At 39.9% G+C, this 14,462-nt stretch overlaps 1 protein-coding gene across 3 annotated transcripts in view; it reads right to left on the bottom strand.

The window, feature by feature from the left end:
• Positions 1–14,462, bottom strand: part of LOC118402606 (synaptotagmin-14) — a 150,256-nt gene that overhangs the window by 17,257 nt on the left and 118,537 nt on the right. For 2 of the 3 annotated variants that reach the window (XM_035800791.2, XM_035800781.2), the window contains exons 6-8: positions 8,089–8,145; positions 7,308–7,757; positions 6,565–6,757 (exon numbers count right to left, since the gene is read on the bottom strand). In XM_035800791.2, the coding sequence (XP_035656684.1) occupies positions 6,565–6,757; positions 7,308–7,757; positions 8,089–8,145 (700 nt within the window). The remainder of the gene's footprint in view (positions 1–6,564; positions 6,758–7,307; positions 7,758–8,088; positions 8,146–14,462) is intronic. The other variant, XM_035800788.2, reaches the window with a different exon arrangement.

The raw sequence follows: 14,462 nt of genomic DNA, 5'->3' as shown, positions 1-14,462 counted from the left end.
CAGCATTCTTGGTTAGGGGCTTTTAAGTAAGCATTTCACTGTAAGGTATACACCTATTGTATTTGGAGCATGTGACTAATAACATATGATTTGATTTGATAGTAATAATACTATACTGCAGTTAAGTACACCACCTATTCAGTAGGAATTATTTATATAGCGTCCACACTATAACACCAACGTTACTAAAGTTGCTCTTCAAAATGCTTGTTACTTAACAACTGCCTCAGACCACTCTTAAAATAGCTAAGTAAGTCGTTAGATGCGTTTTTGCCCTTCTTTTACACACAAGATCTCCGCTAAACACAAAATCTAAATGTTTGTCTTTCTGTGACCGCTGATAACTTCAGAACGAATGTTACAGTAATACATTAGCATCCACAGTTTTTGTGCAAGGAAAGTCATACCATATAAAAAACCTGTTGTTGGCTAGAGCACACATGCCAAGACGATGTAGGCACATTTACTATTTAAAGCAACAATTTTGGTAACAAAACTAGTGGTAGAGATGAAAAATATTTAGATGCACTATTGTAAAGTGGCTGTTCCACTGGATGTCATAAGGTGAATGCACCAATTTGTAAGTCGCTCTGGATAAGAGCGTCTGCTAAATGACTTAAATGTAAATGTAAATGTAAAATGTGATGGAAACACTTTGAAATTTCAACTTTTTTGCGGGATATTAAAACGTAGGCGAAAATGTACATTTTGTGTGCACTACCTCATCACGCACTGATTCTTATCTGCAACAAGTTTGTTTGGTGGAAACACAAAATATGCAGATTTTAGAAAATATGGAAAACTAGCTACAAACCATTCTTTGCATAACAAGTGAGGATGCTTCAAAACAAAACCGAGAGGAGTGTATTAAAAGATAAATACATAGACTGAATATACAAAACATTAAGGACATCTGCTCTTTCCTTGACTTTTCCACATTTTGTTACGTTCCAGCCTTATTCTGAAATTGATCAAATTAAATACAAATCCTCATCAATCTACACACAATACCACATACTGACAAAGCAAAAACAGGTTTTTAGAAATGTTTGTAAATTTATTACATATAAAAATAAGAAATACATTATTTAAATAAGTACCCTTTGCTATGAGACTCGAAATTGAGCTCAGGTGGATCCTGTTTTCATTGATCATCATTGAGATGTTTCTACAACTTGATTTGGGTCCACCTGTGGTAAATTCAATTGATTGTACATGATTTGGAAAGGCACACACCTGTCTATAAAAGGTCCCACAGTTGACAGTGCATGTCAGAGCAAAAACAAGCCATGAGATTGAAGGAATTGTCCTTAGAGCTCCAAGACAGGATTATGTCGAGGCACAGATCTGGGAAAGAGTACCAACACATTTCTGCAGCATTGAAGGTCCCCAAGAACACAGTAGACTCCATCAATCATAAATGGAAGAAGTCTGGAACCACCAAGACTCTAACTAGAGCTGGCCGCCCAACCAAACTGAGCAATCGGGGGAGAAGGGCCTTGGTCATGGAGGTGACCAAGAACCCAGTGGTCACTCTGACAGAGCTCCAGAGTTCTTCTGTGGAGATTGGAGAAACTTCCAGAAGGACAACCATCTCTGCAGCACTCAGGCCTTTATGGTAGAGTGGCTAGACGGAAGCCACTCCTCGGTAAAAGACACATGACTGCCCGCTTGGAGTTTGCCTAAAAGGTACCCAAAGGACTCTTAAGACCATGAGAAACAAGATCCTCTGGTCTAATGAAATCAAGATTGAAACTTTGGTCTGAATGGAGGAAACCTGGCACCATCCTTGAGGTGTAGATTGATGAGGAAAAAATATTTTAGAATAAAGCTGTAACGTAATAAAATGTGGAAAAGGTCAAGGGGTCTAAATACTTTCCCGAATACATTGTATGTAGCCAGGTGAAGCCAGGTGAAAGCTATGATCCCTTATTGATGTCTCTTGTTAAATCCACTTCAATGAGTGTAGATGAAAGGGGAGGAGACAGGTTAAAGGATTTTTAACTGAATATTAGGAAGGTGTTTGTAATGTTTGGTTTACTCAGTGTATTTGAAGGATATTGAAATCAGTTTAATGTTAATTTATTTTATTGAGTTTTATTTATCTATTTGTACACTACTGTCACATTTTTGGCTCAATATAATTAATGATGTGTAATGTATGCAATGATGCAGCATCTTGAATTAGTTCATTATTGTAGGGCAATCATTAAAATAAGCCGCCTCAATATTTGTAGCCATCGGTGATTATATCTCTATAGGAGCTGATTCGTCGACAGTATTGTGGAATAATTCTAAAGTTAATTAAGGTAAGATTGGAAAGGTAGAACACTGATCAGAGAGCAGCTCTGCCCTTCTGTCGATCCTATCAGTATCGACACATGCCTCAACAACGCACTTATCAAACGTTCTCTCTGCGTGTTGTTTTGGGAAATGCATATTACATCTTTGGCAGTTGTAGGAAAGATGCATCGTTAAAACACTCTAAGCCTAAATTCCATCGCTGTCGGGAAAATGGGCCAAGATATTTTTAGGCGGGAACTCAATCCATGAGAGAACCATCCAATGAATAAATGTGTAATCCATTGGATACATTTTTGCCTGAATAAGAGAACAACATAAGTCCTCATCTGGCAGCTTCCTTAAATAGTACCCGCAAAACACCAGTCTCAATGTCAACTGTGAAGAGAAGACTTCGGGATGCTGGCCTTCGAGGCAGAGTTCCTCTGTCCAGTGTCTGTGTTCTTTTGCCCATCTTAATCTGTTATTTTTATTGACCAGTCTAAGATATGGCTTTTTCTTTGCAACTCTGCCTAGAAGGCCAGGTACTATTTAATGAAACTGCCAGTTGAGGACTTATGAGGACTTATGCTGTTCTCTTATTCAGGCAAAAATGTTGGTCGCGTACACAGATTTGTAGATGTTATCGCAGGTGCAGCTAAATGTTTGTGTTTCTAGCTCCAAAAGTGTAGTAATACCTAGCTCTGCCTGCCCTACGTACACTCACCTACGCTGTCTAGACTGCCTCATAAGTTACATTTTTTTCACGTTTTCTTGCATTATTCAACAAGTGTTTCAATAGCAGGATACCCTCAGACAAAAAATCAACACGCATGGCTCTAGGTTACACCTATTTAAACATATTTTAAATTGTTTTGCGAGATCAGGCATAATATCACTCACTATAATCCGAGTGTTCATTTTCAAGAGTGTGTAATCTAATTTGTAAACATTTCAACTGTATTAATAATACAACTTCTACACGCTTGGCTCAAGATTACACCTATCAAAACATACTTTACATTGTTTGCGAGATCAGACATAATATCACTCACTATAATCCGAGTGTTCATTTTCAAGAGTGTGTAATCTAATTTGTAAACACTTGCATTAATAATACAACGGTATTAATAATAAAAAATAAAATTACCTTTCTTCTGATGTAAGTGTCAAGTGTTAAATCTTCGACAAAGCTTTTGCATTCTAATAAATTCAATGGTAAGACAATATACTCCATTTAGCACATTTCAGCCATTACCAGGGAGTGTTTGACAGGTCATTACAATCTAGAGGCGAAAGAAACGTACACCTATTTAGGCGAGCTGCTGGCGAGCGGAGTGAAACACTTAAAAAATAAAGGAGTGCCAGATGCAAAAATATTTATGTCCAACGTTTTGACAGACAAGCTGTCTGACAGGTCATTACAAACAATTCCACGGTCATAATGTTAACGGAGAAAAATGAAAGGCACAAGCAAGAGTACGAAAGAGTCACAGGAGTAAAAGTAAAGCAATCAATCCAGCGAGATGTGGATTTTGCACCCCTCAAACACAGGAAATAGATGGCTGAAAAAGTCAGATCCTCAGGTGGGCAGGGCATGAGCGTTGCTCATAATATTGTTGTATATAGACTCGGAAGTTTTAAAATTGATAAATTAAGGGCAGCTAAAGGGGAGAGTCAATTTAACCAACCATGGAAGTAGAGTTGAAGTCGGAAGATTACATACACTTAGGTTGGAGTCATTAAAACTCGTTTTTCAGCCACTCCATACATTTCTTGTTAACAAACTATAGTTTTGGCAAGTCGGTTAGGACATCTACTTTGTGCATGACACAAGTCATTTTCCCAACAATTGTTAACAGACAGATTATTTCACTTATAATTCCCTGTATCATAATTCAAGTTGGTCAGAAGTTTACATGCACTATGTTGACTGTGACTTGGAAAATTCCTGAAAATTGTCATGGCTTTAGAAGCTTCTGATAGGCTAATTGAAATCATTTGAGTCAATTGGAAGTGTACCTGTGGATGTATTTCAAGGCCAAACTTCAAACTCAGTGCATCTTTGCTTGACATCATGGGAAAATCAAAAGACATCAGATTCTTTTTTGCAGACCTCCACAAGTCTGGTTCATCCTTGGGAGCAATTTCCAAAAGTCTGAAGGTACCACGTTCATCTGTACAAACAAAAAGTATAAACACCATGGGACCACGGAGCCTTCAAAACGCTCAGAAAGAAGATGTGTTCTGTCTCCTAGAGATGAACGCACTTTGGTGCAAAAAAGTGCAAATCAATAACAAAAAAACAGCAAAGGACCTTGTGAAGATGCTGGAGGAAACAGGTAGAAACTTATCTATATCCACAGTAAAACGAGTTCGACATAACCTGAAATACCGCCGCAAGGAAGAAGTCAGCGCTTCAATACCGCCATAAAATAGCCAGACTACGGTTTGCAACTGCACATGGGGATAAAGATCGTACTTTTTGGAGAAATGTCCTCTGGTCTGATGAAACAAAAATAGAACGGTTTGGCCATAATGACCATCATTATGTTTGGAGGAAAAAGGGAGAGGCTTGCAAGCTGAAGAACACCATCCCAACCGTGAAGCACGGGGGTGGCAGCATCATGTTGTGGGGGTGCTTTGCTGCAAGGGGGACTGGTGCACGTCCCAAAACAGATGGCATCATGAGTGAGGAAAATTATGTGGATATATTGAAGCAACATCTCAAGACATCAGTCAGGAAGTTAAAGCTTAGTCGCAGATGGGTCTTCCAAATGGACAACGACCCCAAGAATACTTACAAAGTTGTGGCAAAATGTCTTAAGGACAACAAAGTCAAGGTATTGGAGTGGCCATCACAAAGCCCTGACCTCAATCCAATAGAAAATGTATGGGCAGAACTGAAAAAGCATGTGCAGGCAAGGAGGCCAACAAGCCTTTTTTTTAACCTTTATTTAACTAGGCAAGTCAGTTAAGAACAAATTCTTATTTTCAATGACAGCCTAGGAACAGTGGGTTAACTGCCTGTTCAGGGGGAGAACGACAGATTTGTACCTTGTCAGCTCGGGGGTTTGAACTTGCAACCTTATTACAGCATATTCCCAGTTGGTAAGAAGTTTACATACAATCAATTAGTATTTGGTAGCATTGCCTTTAAATTGTTTAACTTTCAGGTAGCCTTCCACAAGCTCTAACCACTAGGCTACCCTGCCGCCCCTGACTCAGGTACACAAGCTTAGTCAGGAGAAATGGGCCAAAATGTACCCAACTTATTGTGGGGAGCTTGTGGAAGGCTACCTGAAAGTTAAACAATTTAAAGGCAATGCTACCAAATACTAATTGATTGTATGTAAACTTCTTACCCACTGGGAATATGCTGTAATAAATCAATCTCTCTACTATTATTCTGACATTTCACATTTTTAAAATAAAGTGGTGATCCTAACTGACCTAAAACAGGGCATTTTTACTAGGATTAAATGTCAGTAATTGTGAAAAACTGAGTTTGAATTTAGGTGTATGTAAACTTCCGACTTCAACTCTATGTAGATGTAATTTCTATTAAAAAACTGAATATCACTTAAAAAAAATAATATCCTCATAAATTGGTTCCTCAAAGCGTATACTTTTGACTTTAGTTTTTTATACATGGCAGCTAAAATCTAAATTGCTTATACAATTCAGCATATACTGCTGATGACAATGGTGCTATGTGTCAACAGACATTTAATTTATAGTCAATCCATATGGTTGGGAATTTATTTTGGATAATTTGATAATTACTTTGGATGATTATGGTATGCACGTGACAATTTGTTCACACGTGGTGTAAGAAGGTGCTATATCTGCCTTGTAAGGTGGGATGGAAAGGAATCCCCAAAATAAAGGGCCATACCTATAAATGCTGTTTCTGATTGAAAAATAACCTACACACTGAGGAATGCTGTTAGGCCGAAACGTCTGTGTATGCTATCCTGGTGCAGTAAAAAGTAAGCTTTATGCAACATCTTTTTGAGTGTGGACCCATCACACTTTTTTTTGCTTAAATCAACAGTTGCACAGAAATGTATGATCTTGACAAACACATATTACTGCTAGTTACAAGACAATTCCTCATTCAATGTTGCTTCACTTGATCTATCCAGTGCTACTCTGGTCCTTCATGTGACCGAGACCAGATCTGAAAGCAAGGACTCTCATAATCGTTAAATGAAAACTGGACACTGACTATTATTGACAAAGTGTTGACAAGCAACCAGAAGAATGTCTTGGTGTACTTACTGGGTGGCTTGTTGGCAGCCAGATTTTTGAAGTGACTGCCTTTTATGATCTCCACTGAGAGACGGCCCGTGGTGGCATTGTAGACGAGCCCTACCAAGATCTCTGGTGTGGAGCCTTGGCTGGCTGACTGGAATGAAGAGGCACTTTCGCTGCAGGACATCTCCGATATACTAGCCTGGGATTCACCGCCCTGCTTGCACGTGGGTGGACAGATGGACCAACAAGAAGGTCAGTGAATTTTCAGGGTCTGCATCTCAGAGTAGGAGTGTTGATATAGGATCAGTTTTGCCTGAATTTGTCATAATTAATACAATTACATGGACAGGGGGTGACTTGATCCTAGATCTTTATAAATACGGGCCCAGGATTCAATGTTACTGAAATTTGTAAGGAAGTAAGGTAAGGAATCTAAATTCTTAGAATAAAAATGCAGAGATACTGTAATAACAGGCAGGCATGCTTTGACAAACTTTTGAGACTGCATTGGAAAGTAAAATATGAAAGTTTGTACGAGTTCCTCTGTTTTGGACTATGTTCATTTACAACGAGCTACATAACTGATGTTTGCAATGTGGAAAAGAATCCAGGCAAATACCAGAATGTCAGAAATAAAGTCTTCATGTATTATCCGGGTAGGTTTTTAGTAAGAACATGACAAAATTACCCCAGGAACAGCATTCTACCATCACAGTTGTTGTGTACAGTAAATGCTTGAGGCCTAGCTTTTACTTTGATCTACTCACAGGGAAGGCACAGCAGGGGTCCAGTATGACCGGCACCGACATCTTGCCCTGCAGGTTGAGCTTGGTGAGGTAGAACACCTTCTCTCCCAGCACCTTCTCTTTCTTCATCCGCCGCACGCTGTAGAGACGGAATCGAATGGAGTAGTTGCCGATCATCTCTGACTCCACGTGACTGAAGCGGAAGGTCTCTGTGAAGACCGGGCAGGGCCCTTTCTGGATGCACGTCTTCGCCCTCTGCTTTTTTGTGGGCAGCAGCACCAGATGTACCTGCCAGGCAACGTTGCCTGTACGCTTGAGGGCTGGGATGTCTGTTGCGGCTGTGACCGTCACCGCCAGCCGCTGGTCCTGGGAGTTGTAGTCGAACACCACATCCAGAGTGCCATATTTGGCCAGGGGTTCCGGTTCGTAGCCCTTGGGGAGCTGAGACGCTGACCCCCGGGCTGATATGTCCTAAAGAGACACATTACACCACACAAGAAGTAATGTACAAAAGATTGGCAAACACAATACATAACATTTTTTTAAGTCTACACCGCCATACGTATGATCTATCATACGTTATGCAGTCATCACAGCTCTTGGACTATTTCTACATTGCTACTCACTTGAACTAGAGAAGTAATGAACGTTTGCTTGAAACTGAAAAGCCTCGACTATCACAAACACCTGAGCTACGAGAGAGATCCTAAAGACTCAACATCTAGTTTCTACTTGGGTGAACAGGGTGAATTGGAGGATTTGAAATATGGGAGGTGAAATGGATCAGGACGATCAAAGTTACCTTATGTTTTCGACGTAGCTTATCGTTGCTCTTGTACCATGACCTGTATAAGGGCTTCTGTCAGATAAAAACATAACACACATTTATGAAGGAAATCTATCAGACAAAATCCTGACAGTGGTGTAAATGTTTATAAGGCTGTTTCAAAGGCTGGATTTACAATCTGATAATTTAGTTCCTCCTTCTGCCCGTGTTGGCTCCCCCTCGCAGATCTGAAAATACTTCTTGGTAGCAATATAGCAATAGATCAACAATGTGGGGTGCCGTTTTCAACATCTTGTTTACATCCATCCAATCCTTCCCAATCTCTGAGGGTGAGGGGTTAACAGGGAGTATATTGGATTGGAATTCAAGCAAAGAAAGTGGGACATTTATTGGGAGAAATAGAGGTTGAGAGACTTTGGCTATCTGTGTGCATGTGTGTGTGTGGTCGATCATTTCTTCCCACCACGGTAGTCTCATGCATGAAAAATCTACAGGTGCAAAAAGGAACTTTAGAATCATATTCTATAGACCACACACCAATATCATAAATAGTCAGAAAATGCAATAATCAAATTACCGAAACAGCTATACAGCCTCTGAGCCCCAGTCTTGTCTAAACCTGCAGGTTTCTCAATCAAAAGACTTCAATAACTTTTCTTCTTTCTTTTAATTTAAGTCTCCTGCTCCTTTGTGAAAGAATGGGAGACTCTGTACTGCGTCGAAAGAAACCAAAATCATCCGGTTTTCAGGAAAAGCAGAGAGGAAGAGGTGAAGCTTCCGGTTTCTACCGACCCCACTCAGGCATTTCTTTTACACCTGCTACATTCGGTTACTCTGTAGTGATTCAGAGAGAGAAGCTGAAAAGGAAAATGGCTGCAAAAGTAGACATACAGTGGGGCAAAAAAGTATTTAGTCAGCCACCAATTGTGCAAGTTCTCCCAAATGAGATTTTTTTTCTCCAGAAAATCACATTGTAGGATTTTTAATGAACTTATTTGCAAATTATGGTGGAAAATAAGTATTTGGTCACCTACAAACAAGCAAGATTTCTGGCTCTCACAGACCTGTAACTTCTTCTTTAAGAGGCTCCTCTGTCCTCCACTCGTTACCTGTATTAATGGCACCTGTTTGAACTTGTTATCAGTATAAAAGACCCCTGTCCACAACCTCAAACAGTCACACTCCAAACTCCACTATGGCCAAGACCAAAGAGCTGTCAAAGGACACCAGAAACAAAATTGTAGACCTGCACCAGGCTGGGAAGACTGAATCTGCAATAGGTAAGCAGCTTGGTTTGAAGAAATCAACTGTGGGAGCAATTACCTAGTGAATGACCTGCAGAGAGCTGGGACCAAAGTAACAAAGCCTACCATCAGTAACACACTACGCCACCACGGACTCAAATCCTGCAGTGCCAGACGTGTCCCCCTGCTTAAGCCAGTACACGTTCAGGCCCGTCTGAAGTTTGCTAGAGAGCATTTGGATGATCCAGAACAAGATTGGGAGAATGTCATATGATCAGATGAAACCAAAATATAACTATTTGGTAAAAACTCAACTCGTCGTGTTTGGAGGACAAAGAATGCTGAGTTGCATCCAAAGAACACCATACCTACTGTGAAGCATGGGGGTGGAAACATCATGCTTTGGGGCTGTTTTTCTGCAAAGGGACCAGGACGACTGATCTGTGTAAAGGAAAGAATGAATGGGGCCATGTATCGTGAGATTTTGAGTGAAAACCTGAAGATGAAACGTGGCTGGGTCTTTCAGCATGAAAGTGGCTTCGTAAGAAGCATTTCAAGGTCCTGGAGTGGCCTAGCCAGTCTCCAGATCTCAACCCCATAGAACATCTTTGGAGGGAGTTGAAAGTCATCACTGCTCTAGAGGAGATCTGCATGGAGGAATGGGCCAAAATACCAGCAACAGTGTGTGAAAACCTTGTGAAGACTTACAGAAAACATTTGACCTCTGTCATTGCCAACAAAGGGTAGATAACAAAGTATTGAGATAAACTTTTGTTATTGACCAAATACTTATTTTCCAGCATAATTTGCAAATAAATTCTTTAAAAACCCTACAATGTGATTTTCTGGATTTTTTTTCTCATTTTGTCTGTCACAGTTGAAGTGTACCTATGATGAAAATTACAGACCTCTCTCATCTTTTTAAGTGGGAGAACTTGCACAATTGGTGGCGGACTAAATACTTTTTTGCCCCACTGTATATATTCTTCCCCCATGAGGTTTTCATGGCAGTTGGTCCTTATTTTCCATGTGGTTTTCATGGTTTCAGTAATGTATAGAGTGCATTTCTCTTTTATTTTGTTGTTTTGTTTTTAACTATGGTTTGACGTACTAAAATATCTGTTAACACATCAATTTGGGTCTAATGTCTGTAGATTAATTAATTTAAACAACTGAACTTCCATACTGTATATACTTTCATATACACTGAGAGTAAAACACTACTAATATTGAGTTTTGCCCTCAGAACAGCCTCAATTCGTCAGGCACTTAAATCTTTTGTCTTACCGATTCACCCTCTGAATGGCACACATACACTTGTGGAACGCTGTATGTCATATAGCCAACATTAAAGTCGGATATAAACAACCGCATGTGCGGTTCCCACCCTGAAGCATGAAGGAGGAGTTGTGATGGTGTGGGGGTGCTTTGCTGGTGACACTGTTGTGATTTGTTTTATCGAATTCAACACACACTTAACCCACGTGGCTAATGTATGGAAAGTTACTGAGTGAGACAACGAGGAGTACAGAAAGATTACATTCTGTCAAAACATGTTAAACCTCATGGCTCCTAAGGAGGGAGACAAAGGACAACAGTCAGGTTTCAGTCACTGATAAGGTAAGACAGTCGTGGATTAGGGAGGAGGGAGCAAATCGGCAGAGGTCAGGTCAGATGAAGTGAGAAGGAACAGTCCTACCCCACACACATGTAATTCCATGCCCACGAAGGTTCTAGCATGAGGCAAGGCCATGACTACACCAGTGAGTGGAACCAATTAAGTTCCTGACAGAGATTTATTGGCTGTCTAGATGTGCAAGGAGTTGACTCCGCCTAGTAGGGTTGTATAAATACATGTGCTTGTGTAAACATGCATTTGTCTTTGCAGCTGTATGACCCAGTAGGTGGATAAACATGGTTTGAGCTTTTTCTAGTTGTCCGTGAGTGTGTTCAGAACCTAAAAATAATTTCAAAATCTTAGCTATCAAGCTAGACAAGCAGTCATCATGAATCAAGTCGACAATCTACTGGGAAATCCTTTTCAATCGCTGTCATATGAAGATGAATTATAATTAAAACGTACCGGTGCACATCGGCCATTGGACATAAACATTACAAAACAAGTTGGAAATCGAAATTCAACAATGAATGGTTTGGAAGGAATCTGTGGCTAACCGCAAGCGTTGCAAAAACATCACTAGCCTGCTATTCAGTGGAGAGGGCTTGTGGACCGTAGTGCCACCTTCCTGTTCAAGTGAGCACAGCTCAACAAGGTCCAAAAATGTATTGTATGCTGCTGCATAAATCATGTAATATGCCAGGGAGGTATGTATACTCAAGCTAAGAAAGAAATACTAACTTTATGTTGTGTAGTAAGCATTTAGTAGCCCATGTGCCTCACCCTAATAATTTGGTCCCTTCCCACCTCATAACTTAGCCTATTGTTCTGACTTGGTGGTGCACATGTAGCCTATAGCCTGTTTTAGAGAAATGTCATCATCAAATATTGTAAGAGCTTTCAATGTCTGCTTATTCATCCTACAGTTCTGACTTTGTGTCCAGGGAAAATACTGTAAGAATGGCTCATGTTCTGAACTTTGTCGCTGTACAAATAGTAATATTGACTACGTCCGTTTTAGCTCGCTCATTAATGTCTTCATCGACATTACGGATTGCCTCTTTTCCGCTCATCATTCCCTTATGCCATAGTTTGTACATCTCAAATGTCAGTAGAAACCACATTTGTTTAAGCAATCAGCCATACAAGCAATTGTTTTTAAAGGCAGTAAATGAGGTTGAATGAACTGTTTCGCTGCCAGGGAAGGCTCCACTGATCCCAGGTGTTAACTTCTTAAGGTATAGGGGGCAGCATTTTCACTTTTGGATAAATAGCGTGCCCAATTTCAACTTCCTACTACTCATGCCAAGAATATAAGATATGCATATTATTAGTAGATTTGGATAGAAAACCCTCTGAAGTTTCAAAAACTGTTTGAATCATGTCTGAGTATAACAGAACTTATGTAGCAGGCAAAACCCTGAGGACTAACCGTTCAGAATAAACATTTTTTTGAGGTCTCTGTCTGTTAATTGAGTTCTCATTGGCAAACGATATTTCTTAGGAACTTGTTTTCAGTTCCTACCGCTTCCACTGGTTGTCACCAGTCTTTGAAATTTGGTTGAGGTTATTCCTTTGTGCAATGAAGAAGTCTGGCCATCTAGGAACTGCATAACACTGTTGAGAGTTGCAGCAAGACTTGAAAAGTAGCTTGGTTTGTTGTGTTTCTGTATTGAACACAGATAGACCCGTCTTCAATTTGATCGATTATTAACGTTTAAAAATACCTAAAGTTGTAATGACAAAAGTAGTTTGAAATATTTTGGCAAAGTTTATAGGCAACTTTTGAAATATTTTGTAGTGATGGTGCGCAATTTGGAAGCTGTTTTTTTCTGGATCAAAAGGGGACAAATAAATTGACATTTTGGATATATATGGACGGAATGAATCGAACAAAAGGACCAATTGTGATGTTTATGGGACATATTGGAGTGCCAACAAAAGAAGCTCATCAAAGGTAAGGCATGTTTTATATTTTATTTCTGCGTTTTGAGTAGCGCCTGCAGGGTTCAAATATGCTACCCTCTTTGTTTACTGTTGGGCTATCATCACATAATAGCTTCTTATGCTTTCACCGAAAAGCCTTTTTAAAATCTGACATGTTGGCTGGATTCAAAACGGGTGTAGCTTTAATTGAGTATCTTACATGTGTGATTTAATGAAAGTTTGATTTTTATATCATTTGTTTTGAATTTGCCGCTCTGCTCCGCAAGCGTCCCCTATACCATAAGAAGTTAAGGATTCACTCCATGGTACTGAAATGAAGCTCTGCTGTTGGGATAGCTTTATGTAGGCCGGCACCGTTTGTCACCGTTATAGTCCAATTAATATATTGGTTTGTGTTGTGTTGTGTAGTGGGTTTGCTGGCATGCATCTAAAAACATTTTTTTTTTGCCCCACTAAGATTTACATGCTAAAATTGTCACTGGCCTTTATACTTTATAAATACTTGATAAATATTTTGAGTGTAATTTCTAACTAAAAGATGGACATGCCATTGGTAGACATTCCAGCAGTACCTGTTGTTCCTTAAAACTTCTTCGGGATAGGGGGCAGTATTCGGAAGTTTGGATGACTGAGGTGCCCAAAGTAAACTGCCTGTTAACCAGGCCCAGAAGCTAGGATATGCATAAAATAATGTCTGTGAGTAAAAGAGAACTGATATGGCATGCGAAAACCAGAGGAGAATCCATCCAGATTTTTTATTTTGAGCTCACCACTCATTAAAATGGCTGTCTATGGGAATATCAATGGAATACCTCCTTTCTTGCAGTTCCTAGGGCTTCCAGTAGATGTCAACAGTCTTTAGAAAGAGTTTCAGGCTTGTTTTTTGAAAAAAGAATTTGTAGTTTTTCTAGGTGGCTCCCATTTTGGCTGTAGTGTTGTGGCGTGTGTCGGTGAGGGCGCGCATTTTGTTATTTATCTCCAGTAATGTAAATAGCGCTGTCCTCAGATAATCGCATGGTATGCTTTCGCTGTAAAGCCTTTTTGAAATCTGACAAAGTGGCTGGATTAACAAGAAGTTATGCTTTTAAACGATGTAAGGCACTTGTATTTTCATGAATGTTTAATATTCTGAATTTTGTATTTTGCGCTCTGCAATTTCACCGGATGTTGTCGAGGTGGGGCGCTAAGCAGCACGCCTATCCCAAAGTTAAGGTATGAAAATAGCCTAGAACAGGGACAGGCATTTTCGATGGGGGTCGGAGCCACAAAACAATGTAACTCAACATGAGGGGCAGCAGTGGCTCATGGGTCTGCGTACCCACATCCATACCCCATTTTTTTTAATGAACATCCATAATGTACTTTTTACTCCATACATTTTCCCTGACACCCAAAAGTACTTGTTTATATTTTGAATGCTTAGCAGGTTAGAGACATTTTCCAATTCACGTAAGAGAGCATCCTTGGTCTGCCCTACTGCCTCTGATCTGGTGGACTCACCAAACACACATGCTTGATTTGTAAATTATGTTGTGGTGTGCTATCTGTAAATAAAATAAAAACAAGAAATGGTGCCATCT

The sequence above is a fragment of the Oncorhynchus keta genome, chromosome 2, assembly GCF_023373465.1.
Source record: "Oncorhynchus keta strain PuntledgeMale-10-30-2019 chromosome 2, Oket_V2, whole genome shotgun sequence".
Lineage (NCBI taxonomy): Eukaryota > Metazoa > Chordata > Actinopteri > Salmoniformes > Salmonidae > Oncorhynchus > Oncorhynchus keta.
Note: the sequence above shows the minus strand (reverse complement) of the source record. Positions and strands in the feature narration are given on the sequence as shown.